We start from the raw sequence: 20,448 nt of genomic DNA, 5'->3' as shown, positions 1-20,448 counted from the left end.
TCATGGAACCTAATTACTGGACTTGGGACTAACCTCCTAACCAGCTTGGATTGCCATATGGGGTGAAAGTTTAAATATCAAAGTAAATGTTAACAGAAAAAGAGGCAAATACATATATCTATCAACTTTGATGTTTAACTTGTTTTTGAGTGTTCTTATTTTTTCAGTTTAGTAATTTATCAAATAACCAACACGAGGAATATTAAAAGTGGTTTGAGAACTACGTCTGTGTCTGTAGTCACTGACAAGTCTTAATAAAAAACAGTCTAGACATTTGATAGGAATTCATTATTTGTCAATCGATTGGATTTGTTAACAAATCTATGTTCTTTAGTACAAATTTGTCAAAATCTATTTTAATCATCTTTATGAACCAAACAACATGTTAGCATTTCAAGAATTGTGACATGGTGACTCAAAGTTCAAAAGCAAAGCAAGTGAAAGCTTGGTGTATAGCAAAGGTGTATTATAAATAATAGGCAGAGCTTATATATAATAAATAACATTCAAGTTATATACTCACCTGTAGTTAACAACATAATTACATAATGTATATAATTGAGATATATTTTGCAAGAATCAGAAAATATATTCTTTTGCACGTTGTGCACAAGATGCAAGCAAATTTGTGAAGAAGAGAAAAGTGTGAACATGTTCAATGTGATACATGTGGACATGCCTCTTATGGATAATCAATATTTCATGCAATCAATAGCAATCAAAGTCAGGCTTAGCAGCCAGGTGAACTTTGATCAGATTATCAGTCAGTGAACCATAAGCAATGGTGGTGACATTCCTGGGTGCTCTTTGTGTTTTAAGTCAAGACATTCCCAGTTTTAAGAATACCTGTGATTTTAATCCCAGATGCATCAAGTTCCTCAGTCAAAGTGCCCCCTTATGTAATGTAACAATATTGATAGATTTTTAGTTATGTTTACTCTTCCAGGAGACAATTTAATGGAATTGTAAAGAAAAAGGATTTTACTTGGTTATTGGCTGCTATCCACATTTTTTGATCAGTAATAGTTCCAGTCACAAACTTAAGTGTCTTTGGAGACTCACATTCCACTTTACGAAGACACTAGATTCTCACTGACTTTGTTATGGTGCTGGGAGTCCTCTGGCACTGTCTCTCCATTCAGTGTTATACCATTTTCCATCAGTTTAACACTAAATAAGGGTCCCAGGCCACCCACAGCATGGCCCTTACTGAAGGTCTTGCTAAGGCAGAGATCGCACACTTCCTTCTAGCCATATCAATTCATACCAGCAATGGGAGCTGTGATAGGCTAAAAACAATAAGTTGATACTCCCAGCCAATCACAGCCTCCCAGGCCAATTGCCCTTATTAGCCCAAGCAGAACATAAGTTAAGGGCTGCTGAAAGATCTGATTTAGAAAAAAAAACAATGCAGAATAGAAAGACTACACAAGAGGACCCTAGACACTATATCACTTTCAATGAGATGAAGCAGTTACAGTGCCGTCAGTCCAGGCATTTTGGGGGTTTTTCAATTTATTTCTGAAGCCTTAGTCACACACACCTTACAGGGACACACATGACTTCCCTACCCACTGAAACATGTTTTCATTATGTACCTATTCTATAATTCACTCAGTATACAGAGTGCATTTAATTATGTTACATCATTTAAGTTTTATTAATGTCCATTTCCATGTATGATTTTATAGCTTCTAAAAGAGATCACTGAGTCCACAATGTTTGTCTAATAGATGTATTTGATTGCGCACTGCCCAGCATGAACAAGGAGAGAACAAGGAAGTCAGTCTTGAGCAAAAAAGAAGGTGGGTCAGTTTAGCTGCAAAGCCAGTAACCAACCTTATACTGATGATTTGCATTAACAACAAAAAAGCTGCCCATGAGTGGTTAACTGGCTTTGCATCTTTTTACTAAGTTGTGTTTCAAAGCTGTTTTTATACAGCAAACACAAACTCCAAGGGATCCATGTTTAAAATGGAATGAGGCAAAAATGTGATTTTTTTTTTAACTCATTTGCATATGCCCACCCAGAATCCTTTGCGGTAGTGACCTCACTGCAAATTTGTGATTTCTGTGGGAAAAGCAAGTCTTATGGCTTGACTGGTGTGCAGATCTTTAACATTGTATTGACTATATATATATATATATAATCAATACAATGATAAAGATCTGCACACCAGTCAAGCCATAAGACTTGCTTTTCCCACAGAAATCACAATATACATAGATATTTTTTTTTGGATATATTGATACGATTTTTTATATTTTAATATTTTGAGAAAAAAGTATTTTAAAATCAGATCCCAAAATAGTAAATCATTTAAAAAACATATGCAAAAATTTTAAAAGGCCTAAGTTAGAAATAATTAACATATTTCTGCCAAAAACTGAAAAGGAAAAGTTTGGAATACCCCATGATTTTTCCTGAAATTAATAACAACTCTCCAATATTCCAATTCATGTTTATTTTCTTGTACATGACAATAATCGGAAGAGCCACATAAAAACCATGTAAAAGAAGTGCTGCTTTTCACTACAAAACTCTGCACTTTTTTTAGTTTAGCCATTTTAGTGCTGGAGGTTTAACTCCACCTCCTGTATCGTCATTGGAACATCATTAGCCAGCTTGGAAAAAGAGTTTCTTGATGGCTAATGTCATATTCCTATGCACAGACTTGCATTCATTGGTTGAGGGTGAGCAGCTCATACTCTCAGCCAATGAATGGCTGTCAGGATCAACATCAAGCTTCTGCAGCTATGCAGAAGCCAGAGGTATGTCACTGGCTACAGAGCACACTCGGTGCCCAGTAGGGACCCAAGTAAGAGGACAACCTTTGCCCCATTACTGGGAAACAGGGCCAGTGTACCCCTAGTATCATAAGCAGTACAGCAGGCTTGAGCCATCATGATGCTTGGATTAATCCTTTTAAAGGACAAGCAATTTCCTAACTTTTCTAAATTGTTGCAGGCATTTTAAGCAAAAAACGAAACTATTGCAAAACACGTTAGTGTGAAAAATTCTAAAACACAAATCAGTAATATTAGTGAAATTTAGCTTTCACACTATCTCTTTGATACACTCTCTCTTGCACACACTATCTCTATTATTCTATCTATAAAATACAACTAATACCTCAAACAATTAAATTCACCTCTCTCTCCCTCTCATACACTCTCTTCTTCTCTCTTTCTTTCTCACACACAGGACAGGAACATTTACCAAACTAGTGAAATATATAAGGCAACTGTTAAAGGACCACTATAGTCACCCAGACCACTTCAGCCCTGAGGGTAACCTAAAGACTATATATTGCCAGGAAAACAAGTTTGTTTTCCTGACACCATAGTGGTCCTTTAATTCTAAATATCTTTTGGAATTCTGTTTTATTGTTGATTTATTTGTGCATACCTTGAATAACTTTGCGAACAGTTTCAGCTCCAATTATTTTAGTGGTTGAGGGACCTTCAGACAATAAAAAAAAAAAAATGTTACATTTTTATAACATCATGTAAATTGAATATAATGACAATTATATTAACATATTGTAAATTGAATACAATAGCATTTAAATAACATTGTGCAAGAGTTTGTTTCTATATATTCTACACATGCTGAGAATCTCTTGGCATGGCTGCTATATTACTAATTCATATGTATTATTTATTTAAATGTATCCTGAATAATGGTGATGACACTGGAAGGGCTAGCTAGTTTATTAGTTTTAAAAATTATTTTTTTTTTATATAAAATCTATGCTCTTCTAGGAAACAAAATCTGAGGGGTGAAAAGGCAGAGTCTGCATAGATTAATGGTGGTGTTTGTAAGAGGCCATGGAAGGACCTAGAGGGAGGTGTGCACTGGGCTCAAGTCGCAGGTATTTTTCAGACATAGCAACGCCCCTGCTGTCCTATCAAATCTAAGCCTCCTTGTCACTTATAACCATTTTCAATCATGTCTTGCTTGCATTTGCTTTTTTGTTTCAAAGATGAATAATCATTTAAATTGCATTAAAAGCTTTTAGAAATTACATGTTAAGTAGAATAACTTTGCATATATCAGTAGATTTAATTTTCAAAATACTGTTTATAGAAAGGAACTGATTTAAATGAACACAGTGTGCGCTTTCTACTTTTAATCCCTGATTCAGGGCCCCATGGAACCGTGGGACAATCCAACAGCCGTGGAATTTAATAAATGCTGCTATTCTTCAAGAGGACAATGAATGGACTTTCCTAACCATAAGTAATGTCATAAGTCATGCTACATCTGCATTAATCTTTTTTAGTGCTTTTTGTCTGTTAGATTTACGAACTCGACAAGTCATTTTGGTTTCAAGCTAAATCCTAAAAAAATACAAAACATAACTTTCCTTCTGAAGAGTTACTTCTGTATATTAATCATGAAGTCATTAAGCAACCCCTTCTTGCTGCTCCGTAAAGTGACTTGCGTAAATCCATGGAGGAAAAACAATGTATCATGACAAGACAAGCTTGTTAAATAGCTTGACTATCCATTATGCTTGGAGTAATCCGTTAATTTATTATACTGTCTTCTTCATCTTTAAACATAATTCCACATGAACTTTATCATTAAAATATGCATTGTTACCATGCAGCAATATATCTTATCACACAGTAAAAAATGTATTTTACAAGATGTGATGATCTTGGCATATTTTTGGAGGAAAGCAAGCCTAGTTTGTACTTTTGTACCCAAGCAGGGGTTAAAACAACTAAAAAACTTACCTTTGCTGACCCGGAGTTTTGTAACTGAAATAAAAATATAAAAAAATAAGTATTAATACTTTACTAAATCATCAAATAATAAGGAATTAGTTTACACGGTGAAATATGGGTGAGAGTAAACAATTCAGAAATAAATATGAAATACTGAATACAATGTGCATCACTGTAAGAATTCTTGTAAATAGATATAATCTGGAAGCTTGGAAATTAAATTTGCCTATCTATGTTACATTTTTCATAACAAAAAAAGGATAGAGGTATTAGTTTCATATATATGTTTTTCATTTTTCTTCAGAAAATATATGATAATGTGTCTTAATCTGCTGTTTCCAACCAACGTGGAGGGTATCTAAGCCTTATTGATGAAAGGTCTATAACCCTAAATGATATATGATAATTTGTCTAAATCTGCTGTTTCCAGTCAAAGTGGAGGGGATATAAGCCTTAATGATGAAAAGTCTATAACCCTAAATGTGGTAATTTGAAGGTTAAAACAACACAAACACTCTCTTATTGGGCATTTGGTTGCATACATGGTGAGGCACTAGAGAGTTGTTTCATAAAAAAGAAAGTTGGGTGTTTTATCATTCACATGGATAAGATGGAATAGAGGCCACAATGATGCATAATTGTAAGATTTATTAGAGGAAACATATGTACAATTGTACCCCCTATTCTGAGATTACAAAGTGTAAATTTATATGAATAGTATAATTACTACAAACTTTTCTACCCCCATTTTTGCATTGCGTCTTGGTAGTTTTGTGTTTGACAAGAGTCTGATGTAATTGTGTATTTATCAGTAATTTTTTTGAGATTATAATAAAACCAAAGGGCTATGTATGAACATCTTGTGACATTAACATTCTCTGAGACGCTTTACTAGCACTATGTGTCTCCAGAGCAAACCAGACATTCCAAAGCTTTAAGCAGGTCTCAGGCTGGCTACTCCATCAGAGAAATTTGAGTAACTTCTTACAAAATCCCATATGAAACATATGCATGTTCCTATTCTCTTAATCTTGTTTAATAATCATGAGTCTTCTACAATAGAGCTGATTTTATTTACAGTGGCCTATATTGGGGATTTCTTTGGGGTATCTCCAGATCTAAATGACTAGAGATCTATAACATGCTTAAAAATAACAATTGTAAATATTGAAAGAGAAGTGTAAATGTGACTCCCTATGGCAACACTTCCCTTTGGAGCCTGGGAGTGATTCTGCACCCCTGTCATTGTCAGTAGCCCAGTGTTTGTATCTGCCTGAACTTGTCTGCCTTCCAATCCAGCTGGCTTTTTTTCTCTCCAAGCAGTGAATTAGATCCACAGACAGGAAAATTACGCAGATCCACATTGAAAGTTGATCACTAGTGGTTCTTCACATAGACGTACAAGGCTTGACTGGAGCCTGATTTATAAAGTTGAGTAAAAACAAAGGGCCTGACAGGCTAGCCATAAAGAGTAGTATGGTATCAGAATTTGGGCCATAGAGTAAAATAGGTGGGCCAAAACACGATACAATTAATATGTGTAACGTGTATTAGTGCTGAGTACTTTAGCACATGCTGCTTAAAATCAAAGCACTTAATCAAAAACCAACGCTATGATTGCTTGACTTGTCTAACTTTGTACATAATCTCGTACTGTTCACAGCCCTGCCTATTCAGGTAAGGAAGCATTAAATCAGATAACCAAAGGGTTAAATATATTTTAATTATATCACTGAATTAAGCTAACATAATCTGAGACCCTACGCTAAATTACAAACAGTTGACTAATAACTCCTGTTGGTTACTTTAGGAAATGAGTTGAGAATATAGTCTCAAATAATGCAACTAGAGCCATTCAAAAAATGTAGACAAATAATAAAAGCAGAACTATTATAAACTATTATATTATATATCAACTATTATAATTTAAAAATTATTATTTTTTTCTGTAATTAAATCACATTTACTTACTATATTGATTGAGGGGAATTTCCTTGAATGAACTGCCACGAACAAACTAGAACAAACACAAACATATAATCTTTATACAGATTTATGCATTTCTCCATTTGTTTCAACTTGTCCGTTCTCTTTAATGTAACTATTAAAACTAATAATTTTCTCTTTAAAAAGTAATATGTCACTAGTCTGGAGTGGCAATAAAATAATCCCAAACTATGTGTGGGCATTTGGAATGTGAAATCTGGATATTATTTAATTCATTCAAAATGTATTACTATCAAGATTTTTCAAAGCAGCCCCCAAGTTAAATCAAATGTATACTGGATGCTACCTAAAAAAAACATCCTTAGACCCATCTTCCCCTTTCAACTATTGTCCCATATCCCTGCTTCCTTTTTCCTCAAAACTTCTAGAAAGACTTGTCTTTACTCGTATGACTCACTTCCCAAATTCCAACTCCCTCCTTGATCCTCTTCAATCCGGCTTCCGCCCCCTCCACTCTACTTTGACTGCTCTTATTAAAGTTACAAATTACCTAATCACAGCTAAATCCAAAGGCCACTACTCCATACTAATTCTTCTTGACCTCTCTGCTGCCTTTGACACTATTGATCATGTCCTCCTTCTCCAAACTCTTAAATCCCTCAGCCTCTGTGACACTGTCCTCTCATGGTTCAACTCCTATCTCTCCCAACATTTGTTCAGGGTCTCCTTTTGCAATGACACCTCCTCCTCTCGCCCTGTCTTAGTTGGAATCCCCCAAGGATCTGTTCTTGGTCCCCTTCTGTTCTCTCTTTATACTGCCTCCCTTGGCAAACTCATTAACTTCTTTGGATTCCACTTTCATCTGTATGCTGACGACACCCAGATATATCTCTCCTCCTCTAAACTCTCCCCCGCGGTCTTGCGATATGTTACTCCTTGCCTCACCTTTGCCCCACATATCCAGTATGTTGCTAAAACCTTTCGATTCCACCTTAAAAATATCTCCCACATCCGTCCCTTTATCACGTAAAATGCTGCCAAGGAGCTTGTTCATGCTCTGGTAATATCTTGATAGCATGAATTATTGTCATTCTCTCCTAATTGATCTCCTCGAACTGCCCTGCTACAATCGGTAATGAATGCTGCCATTAGGCTGAACTCACCCATCATTCCTCCCATGCCTCGCACCTCTGCTGATCCTTACACAGTCTTCCTGTATCCTATAGGTGTCAATTCCAAATACTAACCCTTACCTATAAAGCTTTAACCAACTCTAGTCCCTCTTACATTTCTTCACTGACTCATAGATATGCCCCTTCTTGGTCTCTCCGCTCTGCCTTCTCCTGTTCACTACTCGCACCCTTACTGCTAACTCGCACTTGCAGGATTTCTCGCGGGCGGCTTCCTTCTTTCTCAACCCTCCTACCCCCATTAGACTGTCTCCTAGTCTTCAATTGTTTAAAAAGTCCCTCAAAACACATCTGTTCAGAAATGCTTATGGACTCCCAGAGTAACTTATCTATACTTACCCAAGTCTGTCTCTTGCTTTCCTAAAGAGCCATACTCCACTCTCTCCTCCAGTTATGCTACTTTTACACCTTGATTGGTGGCTGTCACCCTTGCTGCCCTGTTGTGTATTTGTAACCCACCTGATCTAGACTGTAAGCTCGTTTGGGCAGGGTCCTCATCTGCCTATTGTTCTTGTGTCACTGTGTAATTGTCTCATGTATTGTAAATCCCTCCCCCACTTTATAATATTTTAAAGCGCTGCGGAATTAGTTGGCGCTATATAAACTACTAATAATAATAACTGAACAGCTGACATCTGGAACTGAATGATAATATTTTGGATATTTGTCTGTTGGTAGAGCTAGCATCCAACAGACAAATAGTCCCAATTAAAATAGATTCACTTGCAAAAAGCAAGTGTGTGTATTTTTCTTGATTACTCTGTTCAATGCAAAATCTAACTGGTTTAGCTTTCTATTATTAACAAGTTGCAAATTAATTATTTAATTAGTCATTGTATCTCCTTCTTTCCTCGTGGTGTATGCAGAGTGGGAAGGCAATTTTACAAATTGATGTAATTCTTACAGAAACCAAGAGTGGGCTTAGCGTGTTCTAAACACAATGCACTTCACAATGGTATTTACAGTGCTCATAGTACACCCTTTAACTAAATGTAAACTTGCAACAAATGGGTTTTATTTTTACCTTTAAATAAAAGGTGACAGTAATATTATTCATTTTTAAAGGTATCTATTGTATGATCTATGAGTATTCTGTATGAAAAGTAAAAATAAAACACAAAATTAATATACCCTGATGGTGAAGTACTTGATGACTTTGTTAAGAATTTGTAGAAGTTGTTCATTACCAATAGATGCATCTAGAAACAAAAAAAGATATATAAATAAAATATAAAAGCAGCTATGTCATTGATTTTTTTTTTAGAAATAATCTTGTGATTAAGCAGCTCGGTTTTTCTTTTCTTCCAAACGAGCATTGCTCACAAAGTTATTCATCAGGAAATATAGGGACTATAAAAAAGCAAGGTATTGAGCTTCACCCTCAATTTAAAAAAAAAAAATATGTGTGTATTTTTTTTATTTCTAAATTAGCGCTTCGAGAGAGACTAAAAGAGAGAGATAGATATTAAAGACATCTGAGAACACTGTCCAGAAGAATGTAGTTCGAGGGACAGCTAAGATAGCTAAGATACAGCACAGAGCCCTCAGACTATATATCATACCTTACGAAACAGTGTCTCTACAGGAAAAAATGACATTTTTGAGTTGTTTAACCACACAAAATCTTGGAGATGTTTTTCTTGCATTATATCCTATAAAAAAGGCAGCCACTCTATGGTTTATCAAAATAAAAAGTTGCCCTTATACCATACTAACCTGCAGGGTACAGCAGCTTTTTTACAGTGTGGATTACACCATTAGTTGCCATGAGATCGGACTCCTGAGCTGGAACGTCATTTACAAAAATGGAATTATTTCCCTGGGGAAAAAAAATAATCAATTTTAACATGTTGTTTTTCTCGGGTGGTGATTCTCTATTTCCTACACCGATATCATAAATTACTGTGAATAAAAAGTTATGCTTACCGCTTTGATCATTAATTTACTTAATTGAAGAGATTTTATAACATTTGTTACACCAGGTTCAAATCCATCTCCGATGAACACACCGGGAGCCAGATGATAGAGGAGAATATTTTGCAGAGCAACTTTGTCTTCTACAAATAAACATTTGCAAGTGCATTACATTAAAAATAATCATTATGCACTTTTTATGTATTTTAAACACTTCCAACTGTTTTATTAGTACATTTCAATCCCCCACCAAAAAAAAAAAAACTATCTTGGGAGGCATATTTGACAAATGCAAGTTTTGTACAATCACAGTTTTTATTGTTTTCATGTTTTCTGTTCTACTGGGATACAGTTAATGTCATTTGTACTTTTTGCTAATTTCTTGTTTAAATATTTATCAGGGCAAAAATTAAGCAGTTTTCAGTAAAATGCTACATTTGCAATATTTTGTGTACAATCAACATGTTTAAATTTGCTATGGAGTTGTTCCAATTTGCCTTGCTAAATTGAAGCTGTGTCATTAAATTCAATGAATGCCTATCTGATCTTAGACCTTCATCAAACAGTAAATCATATTGGATGTCTTGGCCTCTTCGATTGACTTCATTGGTTAAAGTGAGAGTCAAGATCACCTCTAGAATATTCTGTAATAGTGTTATCCCATATGATTAGACAATGTTAGAGGCAGTTACTTCAGTATCAAAATGGATTGATGTTAGGGTTTGGACACGTTCCAAATTACAAAATCATACCAAGAATTTATTAGATTTAGGGCACGCCCCATAAGTGAACTTGCTCTCAATTGAATACATGTCAACTTTAGATTCCTCACTATGCTGTGATTATAACTAGAAAAAAAAAACAAGAATTTACCGAGATCACTCATAGGAGTATCAGGTGGCCACACATTTTAGCAACTTAATTATGAAGCTAAAGGGCAAAGTTCATGCACTAAATCCCTACATATCATCATTACTGTAGATCAACTATATAATTTGGAGAATTCTAGTACTTGTGAAATGAATGAGAAATAAATATCCTTGAACTCCGATTCTTTTTCAAATTTTCAAATACTTGAAAATATTTCCCCGTTACATGTGAAGATAACATGCTGCCTATATTTTTTGGTAATCAAAACTATGTAACAAAAAGTAACAGTTTTACTTACTCTTTAAGATTTCAATGTCTTCTCTGCTGAGTCCTTCAAATGCGTCGTTGGTTGGAGCAAATAGGGTCCAAGCTCCACCTTGCATTAGAAGATCTTTCAAGTCAGCATATTCAATAAGACTTAGGAAAATACTATTGGATTAAAAAAGAAAAGGCATATTTATTATTTAACGTTTAGTGGCATGCTGAACACAAGAGCACCAGTGTTTACATACATATGCATTAGGTTAAGCAAATATTCAGTTGACAATGATTAGTGGTTTTTGTGTCTCAATATCCATTATTTTATATATAGCCTGATAGTAAAGGGGAAGTGTAGCGGAATGGGCCTTGGGACAGTACCCGTATTACTGCTATGGGCTGTCTGGGTCTTTTTCCCCCAGTTGTCCCCTATGTTTTGTGCTTGCAGTCCCTGTGTGGGACAGATCCCCCTGTTATTGGATTATCATGTTTTTTCCCTGTTTGCCTGGCCGTTCGGTAAATACCATTCTCCTGGCCTACTACCACTGTCTTGTTTGCAACCGAACAAAGTACAGAATGGCAGGCACCCATATGCCATATGTGGAGTGTGCCACTTCTTAACCTTAATAACCCCTGTTCACACCTCCACAAACCGCAATTACATGAATGTTCCAAGCGGTCAGCTGGGTGGCCGCTGTTCATATGTGCGAACATGGGGTGGTGGCCATCTTTAGATACGAACAGGGACAAAGTTTTTGGGTCGTCGAGTGTATGGAACTAAAATCACACATTCGACGGTGCGAACACCACTGGGACTTCCACCTTCCGTTATATTCATGGGGATTTAGGCGAACAGAGTGGCGTTCGGGGGGAGAAAAGTCCCGAACAAGATACACATAACGAATGTAGACACAAACAGTTTTGTATTGGGTTTTAATGTAATTTATACTCCTGAAAGAGACCGACTGCACAGCCTGATTTCATGGAACCATTTTGGGCAGGCACCTCGTGTGGGGTCTGTCTAAACTATACCCCGGTGGCGTTTCGGCTGTGTTCATGGGATCTGATCGTTTTTCAGATATGTTGGGCACTCAGATCCACAGGCTACCAGGAGATATAGGACTTAAGGGGGTACCTTGTGTGGAAATGTATATTTTGGGGTGATTAATATTGTACATGTCCTGGACCTGAGAGTTAATGTAATTATGTTGTGTACTTTGTCTTAGTCTACTCTCAGATCCAGTAGGGAATGCCCCTGGAATATGTAATTGGAAACCCCTTGCAAGGGGACTCACATAAAAGGTTGTGTATGGCTCCATTCAAACCAGTTATACCCCCAGAGCTGAGTGTCGTCCAGTTGCTGGGGAGGTGGTGGGAGATTCCTGTATTATTTTACAGTTTTTGGCTGTTCCCTTGGAGTATTCTACTTGTTCCTGAGTGTATGTTGGAGTAACCAGCAGAGAAGAGTCCCTGCTAGGACTAGCGCTCTGCTACAGGAAGTCTTAGTAAAGTCTCTCTAACAGAAAGCAAATGCAAGTTGTAAGCAGATTGGGAGGCCCAAGAAAGTGTGTTCTTGTCAAATTGTAAAAATACATAGCTTTAAGAACAATTATGAAGAGCTTTGTAGGTGCTAGGTGGGTACTATAATTTAAATTAGACTTCTATAGTACTTCAAAAGATAAATTATTGAATGATTGATTGTGGGACGATGTATAGAAAGGCAAAGGAATGATGTGCTATAAAGATCAAAAATAATTGAATATTGGTCTTGGGATAAATGTCTGAATTAAAATGGATGACAAGATAATGGGGTTGTGGGTCAGAGATGATTGTAAGACCACATGAAGTTCTGTTTCTAGAGCAACTACATTTCATGAGGGCTCACCTCCCTGGTGGATAGCCTGACAGAGTCATTATACAACTGATTTTTCTATTTATAATTGGTGGCTGCTGTGAGAAGCTCCTGTCTGATGTAAAATAAAAAATAAAAAACACGGCAGTGCCCTGTTGCCCTTCCACTAACTATGGAGATCAGAAGCTAAAGAATCTCATATCTAGGGATATAGCCTCCAAACCACCCATCCGCACCTCTACCAACAACTATAGTACAGTTTGTAACTAATACTCTAAGAAGCCTGAATGCTTGTTCAGTAGCACAACCTTGTGAATGACATAAATAATTAAGTGAGCAGTGTTCGAGAAAGAAATGGGAGGAGCAAATATATTTGGGATGGGCATACATAGGTTACATAAAAAATAAAACTGAAAAAAACAAAAACGTGATGGCTTAAATGCCAATTTAGTTATATATTTTCAATTTAAATTGGCTAATGTGCATAGATTTAACTGAGCTGCAGGAATTCACTGTGTTAGAAAAATAACACAGATCATACAATTCAAAATTTCGTCTGATTTTCTAAGTGTATCCCATATTAACTGTTAGCTTAGCTCAATGTAATTACTCCAACTAAGTCCATCATTTAGTACTATAAAACCACTGTAATTTTGTGCAGCTCACAGTACCCACTATCGCATTACACACGCATTACATTTCATATTCTGAGCCACAAAATAATGCCTTTTACCCAAGGCATCTGAAAAACCACAATGATAAGTGAACATTTAAGCCATGAGGCCAACAAGTGGTTTAATCAGCATGTGTTTCATATGTTGTCAGATAAAGCTGCGTTATAGGAAAAGAAGATTGAACTTGTGTGATCAAGAGATTAAAATTACATGTTTTATTTCCTGCTGAAGATTTCATTAAAATATATATATATATATATATATATATATATATATATATATATATATATATATATCTTTTATTAATATGAAAGAAATGTTTTCCTCTACAATTCTCATGTTACATGTGCCATTATGATATATATTTTGTTGATTACCTATGGTAAACCTCAGGTCTATTACAAGTGGTTTGATTCAGAATTATTTTTATTTAAGCTTCAAATTATTCAATAACTAGTAAACCACAGTCTATTCTAATGATAATACATGAATTCCACGGTAAACATTCAATCTACAGAGCAGATTTGGCGGCTCATTAAATATATATTTACTCTTAGAATTATAGAAATTATACTGGATCACAGACAGAAAATAAATACATTTTATCGACTCATCAGGAACAAAAAGTATAGTTATTTTGGTATTAATATAACAGGCCTTATTCACGACACAATCAGGGTTATCTACAGCTATTTTGCCCATTCATTTGAAATTCACTTTGAATTCTCACTTTATTAAACAACAGAATAATTTGTGGTTAACTTCCAGTAGACTTTTAAAATTTTGGCTAAAATAGCAGCACTTAAGAACATTTCAAACTTGTATTAACAGGACATTACTATTGATAAAGGGCTACTGCCCAAAAAGTTTGTGTTTTGTACACTGTACTTCGACTAAAATGTGGTAGCACCAGGGTGTGCACTTCAATGGTAATGGCGCATGACCCCATTTTTTTCTATATTTTTTTATTAACAGTAATTAAAGAGAAGTAAAAGGGAACTAAACATTTTCACCAACATAACTTAATTAGAGCAATTATCAAACTCAAAATACATCTAAGGCACTTGTTCAAGCACTCATGATTTCCTGACTTGACTATTGCAACTCACTACTCATTTAATACTCAGTCATTAATGAATGCTGCCGACAGGCTCATCTTCCTAACTGACCACTTCTCCCACCCCCCCCCCCCCAATTGCCGGGCACTACACCAGCTTCCTATACTCTTCAAGATTCAATTCATTTAAAAACCTTATCTAAAAGAATTAAATCAAGGCTTCAGTTATATTCCCCTCTCATGCCTCGATTTAATTTGTTTGACAGTATTGGAACTGATGACAATCTGTTAGAAAAAAAATGTTTCAAATTATTTATCTACAAAAGTCTTTGGGAATTTTTGTATGTAAATCATGTGAAACATTTTTTTCTAACAGATCGTAATCCTTTCTGATTCCAAATCAAATAATTTAAATTTGGTCTAAACGATTGCAAATCATTAACTCAAAAACCTCATTGTGTATTAGTATTGATTAAAAATGTTTGTAATAATAATAAAAAAAAAAAAAATCATGTTTACCTGTAGCGTCTGTCTTGGCTTAAAATATCATACATGGACTGCTCTGCTGGACGAATGATCTTTCTAAATGTGTGAATTGCTCCATTCCTTCCTTCTTTGCTTCCTCGAAGCATGCATGAATTTTCAATGCACACAGCCTTGAATGAGAGGAGTATGTATCATCAAAAATGTAGAAGTAATGAATACCATAATTACTCGAATCTAATGCGCCATTAAATCTAATGCACCCCTCAATTTTTTTAACCTTAAAGCTGAAAAAACTTTTTTTGCTGGCAAATGTATTGCCCGTTTATACAAGAATATACTACTATAAAACATTGTGCTACAATGAAAATGTTTATTGCCATATACCATAGCAACATTGATGGTATTTCAATTTTCGTGTTACATGATAAGTCTATTATTTCTTAATCCCACTTTAAGGGTTGAAATTTGCGCGAGTGAATTCGCCGGAATGGAATTCCCCTGTGTGAACTCACCTATTTAAATTCACCAGTTTTAATTCGCCTTTGTGAATTGGCCGGACAATTTCAAATTTTGCCCGAATGTAATGCGCCATTGAATCTAATGTGCATTAACATTTTTAAAATTTTATTTTTTTTAAAAAAAGGTGCACATTAGATTAAAGTAAAAACGGTAATTGCGTTTCATTCAAAAATATTTTTTTGTTTGTTTAATGTTAGCACTAAATAGATACATACACATGTTCAGAAATACCTCTACACTAATATTTACTAAAGGTGTTTCATTATCAAGTCACCAATTAACACTACATCTGTACATGACATACAACTTCTTCATTACAATCTGACACTAAAAAGTATTCCAACTATAATGCTACCATATATTTTTACATTTATATAACTTAGATTTCTATTAAGTTACATGGTCAGTTGTTTTATTTAGAGTATGTTGTGTTACTGTAGACCAAGGTAGTTTAAGCTGATTAATGAGAATTTTTTTTAATTGTATTAACTATTTTGTATTTACTTACGGTACGGTAAACAAACACTCTCAGTTGCTTTCCACCTAGTGTCTCCAATGTCTGTCCATTGTAAAGTTCACTAAGAACGAATTTTGATTTGAGAACGTGATTCTGCAAAACTGTTTTTAATACACGCTGATCCATTTTTAAGGTTTCATCTGCAAACATATAAGAAAAATGTATTACCACAACGTTTTTATCTGTCGTTTTTCTGGTTAAGAAGTTTTTGTTTGAATATATGGTTTAAATAGGATAACAATATGTGTTTATTTCCGAGGAAGGAAACTGGAAAACTAAATAAGCAACAGCATTTGGATGTTTATTAACTAAAATATAAAAGTTCCAGTCCAAAAATGAAAAACAGCTGCGGAAATGTATGTCAATTTGTTGGTTAACTTGGCTAAAATGTAGTATACTGGACAGAATTTTTTTTAAATCTCCATAAATACTTCAATATATAGACTATTTAAAGGTTTATCAGAGTTTTTATTACTTTTTTATTTTTTTATAATAATTACTTTTCCTCAATTACCACGACCGTTTCCCCCTCACCCATCCAACCTGCAGTGTTTCCAATTTTGCTCCAAAGTACTGCTGTACAAGATATCTCAGATTTCTGGGAGCTCTTGTTCAGCAATAAGCTTTTTACAGAATAGAACTGAGAATGGAACAACAACTTCTGTGAACGTTTGTTATGTTCGTGAATAACAGTTTACGAAATAAGAAATTTTGATGACTGCTCATTGCGCAAGCGGCAAAGAATTTTAAATGTGAATATCATTTTAGATTTCGATTTTAAATGTACTCTTTTCAAATAAATTTTTAATACATTACATATGTAATCCATCAAAAAAATGATGGATCAAGCCCTCCAGGACACCCGCCCCCCCAAAAATAGAAGGAATGACAACTGAAGTTACAGTCTATGCACAGGTCACACTCTAAGTAATGAATGAGCAGAAGTCTCTGTAATCTCATAATGATTAGGATTGCCTGATAAAAGCTGCCATCATTTCACCCTTATTTTGATAATAATAAAGCTGATTGTCAGCACTGATGTACCCACTTAGGACTCATAATGTAAGGGTCTACTGTTAGCAGTGGTCTATATCTATTGTGATATTTCAATAGTTTTATATACTTTCACTCAGCTTATCCTATGTTCTTTGTTCTGCCCTAGTTTAGTGTTAGTACAAGACAAAATTGACACTAAGTGAAATTACATTTTCTATACAATTTCTATTCTATCTCACAGCTTTATAGCTCCCATTTTAGCATTTTTATCTTTGAAATACATATTGGTAAATTATATTATTTAGATACACTTAGGGAAAAATATAGTTGTTCATCCACATCATTTTTAACTGTACATATTTTAAAACCAATTTGAAAATGCATAAGGAAAGTACCGTAGGCTAAAATAAAACATCTCCAATGTGAAATTATTTTGTTCAATCGTCATAACTTCAAAGGTTCATTGAAAAGTCAGTTCTGTGTTAATAGACTACAAGGGTTGTACTAAGTGAGTATAATAAAACTATACTCCAGGACCAAAGCAGCTAAAGTTGTGAATACTGTAAGCAGAATGTAGAATGTATGTGTGTATCTAATAGGCTGTTCCATCTGTTATTATAACTCCAGTAACATTATTGTGTAATAGATATTGAGTCTCACTGTAAAAATATACATACCAGAGAAAGCATCGTTTAAAGGAGCAAGAAGTGTATATTCTGCATCTGGTCTCATTGCAGCTGCCAGACCCATCTGAGCCATGAGATCGGTGAAAGTTGTCTGCTGGCTTCCAGCAAGCTCAAGGACTTGTTTGGCTAAATGAAAAAAATTATATTTTATTTTGCATTACTGTTAAGAAATTATATGGTATCAATATTTTCTTAGCTCATCTCAAGAGGTTCAGAGCAGAATTACCATTGCTACCTGGATAGTGGTTACAAAAAAAATTATAGTGGATACACAAATTATGAAATCTGTTACTCAGATTCTATAGAATATCTAGAAATAACATTGTATAAAATAATTTTCCATCAGATAACCACAGTCACTTTGTAATAACAAACAATAAGCAATAATGGTAACCTTGATAGTCTCCTGGTTTTAAGGTTACATACTTAATTACTTTATATACTGTTATATGTTTCTATGTTCCTATGTAAATAATTGGTTATAATTATTAAAAGTAGAGTTGGTTTCAATTTAAACAGTGGCATCTTTGGTTTTATTGTTTATTGCTCATTACTCATGGCATTTTGTTTTTTCTCTCAAAAACAGAATAAATATTAGTTGTGCAGTAGATTTTACACAAAAGTATAAAAATACAACATTCTCCATTTCAGTTTTGAATTTCAGAACCACAGAATTATAGAATAACACTACAGACTACTAATCTTACAAATCTTATCTTACAAATGTTATCATATTAATACTTAAATACTTACCAGAATCAGGAATGAGGACATCATCAATCAAGTGAATGACACCATTGGTTGTGACAATATCTTTCCTATTCAGAGTCTTTTTACCGTTCACTGTTAAGCTGTCACCATCACATCCTACTTGAAGACTGCTTCCTTCCAAGTTATCTAAAACGGAACCTCCCATTATGGCTTCAGAACACTGAACAGTGTCCAGGATATGGTAGTTGACGAGAGCTAAAAAAACAAGAAAAAAATTGTCATGAAACCAGTCGATTGGATGGTTATTAAACAGCAATGGTCAGTTGGTGAACATTTTTAGAAAGAGGTGACTCAATTTACTTCTTACTACTCTATTTTGAAAAAGGAGTATACCAAGCACTATAGCTTTGAGACTTATTTTTCTTTATCTGCTTTAATTCAACTGACTGTCTATGTGTATTCTACATAAAAAAATAAAAAAATAAAAATGAGAAGTGCACAAACGCATTGCATTTATTCAAAGATGAAATGTGAGATGATTTGCCCCTGCTCCATATGAATTCTAAGTCCTTACACTAGTGTGGTACTTATACACTTGCATTTGTGTTTAAGATGTTTCAAATCTTTCTTATCCTACTAGATTGTAAGCTCTTTAGAACAAGGTTCCCATTTTTTTCCTTCAGTTTTTTTTTTTTTTTTTTTTTAAACTATTCACGGTATCCCTAATAAAAGCAGTAGACAGTATTAGTTAAATGATAAAAAAAGAACACGCATTTCTTGAAGATGGAATTATTTTAAATGTATCTAAAATTATACCTTTAAAAAAAATGCTTTGCAGGGATTGATAATTACCTTCAGCAGCTTTTTTATCAGACATAATTCTTTCCAGAACACCACGTGGAAGTTTTTCAAAAGCCTCATTAGTTGGGGCAAAAAGAGTATAATGTCCAGGTTCGCCCAGTTTGTCAAATATGTTTGAAGCAATACTAGCTGCCTAAAATAGAAGGAATGTGATATAAATGTTGTCAACTTCAAGTTTCATTTTTAAATCATCATAATTCCAAGTATGAAGTGAAACTGACATTAAATAAAAGGATAGATGATATAAGGCAGGGTATTGTTACTATGACTAAAGGATGGGAGCATGTGCATTACATTTAAGACTTTAAATAATTAATTTTATTTTATTACTTCTACCAAATGCATTTTCCATTTAGTCAACTATGTTATACCTAAAATAGTGCAGGAGAGATTTACAACTTTTCATGGACAAACTTACTCTGAGAGAAGAGAGATCATCTTCAGAATCAACAAAATCTTGAATTGTATTTCCAACAGCTGTAACAACACGGTCAATGACATGGACAACACCATTGGTGGCAATCTGGTTGCCATGGATGATTCTTGCACAGTTAACTGTAACAATCTGTTTTAATACATTTCAGAGTGTTAATTATTTCAACAAAACCAAAGAGTCATTCACAAAATATAGTTCAGTTTCACAGTCTGCTATTGCTTAAAGGAACACTATAGGGTCAGGAACACAAACATGTATTCCTGACCATATAGTGTTAAAAACACAATCTAGCCCACTCCCCACCTTGCCCCCTAAATATAGTACAAATTGTAACGTTATCCAAGTCTGTTGCTGCTGGCTCTGCCTCTGATCTGCCTGCTTGGCTGACATCATCAGAAGAGTTGATCAATGCCAATCACAATGCTTTCCCATAGGAAAGCAGTGGATTGGCTAAGACTGTCAAGGAGGCAAACCAGGGGCAGAGGCTACACAAGCCAAACACAGCCCTGACCAATCAACATCTCATCATACAGCTGCATTGAATCAATGCATCTCTACGAGGAAAGTTCAGTGTCTCCATGCAGAGGGTGGAGACACTGAATGGCAGTGCAGCACTGCCCCAGGAAGCACCTCTAGCAGCTATGTAAGGAATCGCTTGGCTGTAATTTAAACACTGCCTTCCCTCTGAAAAGACAGTGTTCACTGTAAAGAGCCTGAAGGGAATGATTATACTCACC

General features: G+C 34.9%; 1 protein-coding gene across 4 annotated transcripts in view; it reads right to left on the bottom strand.

The window, feature by feature from the left end:
• The window catches only part of POSTN (periostin), a 45,109-nt gene that overhangs the window by 9,189 nt on the left and 15,472 nt on the right, over positions 1-20,448 (bottom strand). For 3 of the 4 annotated variants that reach the window (XM_063429042.1, XM_063429058.1, XM_063429066.1), the window contains exons 6-19: positions 19,694-19,840; positions 19,267-19,408; positions 18,457-18,669; positions 17,695-17,829; positions 16,013-16,161; positions 15,019-15,155; positions 10,957-11,087; positions 9,801-9,931; positions 9,591-9,693; positions 9,006-9,073; positions 6,709-6,754; positions 4,747-4,770; positions 3,410-3,463; positions 847-894 (exon numbers count right to left, since the gene is read on the bottom strand). In XM_063429042.1, the coding sequence (XP_063285112.1) occupies positions 847-894; positions 3,410-3,463; positions 4,747-4,770; positions 6,709-6,754; positions 9,006-9,073; positions 9,591-9,693; positions 9,801-9,931; positions 10,957-11,087; positions 15,019-15,155; positions 16,013-16,161; positions 17,695-17,829; positions 18,457-18,669; positions 19,267-19,408; positions 19,694-19,840 (1,528 nt within the window). The remainder of the gene's footprint in view (positions 1-846; positions 895-3,409; positions 3,464-4,746; positions 4,771-6,708; positions 6,755-9,005; positions 9,074-9,590; positions 9,694-9,800; positions 9,932-10,956; positions 11,088-15,018; positions 15,156-16,012; positions 16,162-17,694; positions 17,830-18,456; positions 18,670-19,266; positions 19,409-19,693; positions 19,841-20,448) is intronic. The other variant, XM_063429049.1, reaches the window with a different exon arrangement.

The sequence above is a fragment of the Pelobates fuscus genome, chromosome 1 (genome assembly GCF_036172605.1).
Source record: "Pelobates fuscus isolate aPelFus1 chromosome 1, aPelFus1.pri, whole genome shotgun sequence".
NCBI lineage: Eukaryota > Metazoa > Chordata > Amphibia > Anura > Pelobatidae > Pelobates > Pelobates fuscus.
This window is presented reverse-complemented; position numbering and strand designations above follow the sequence as displayed.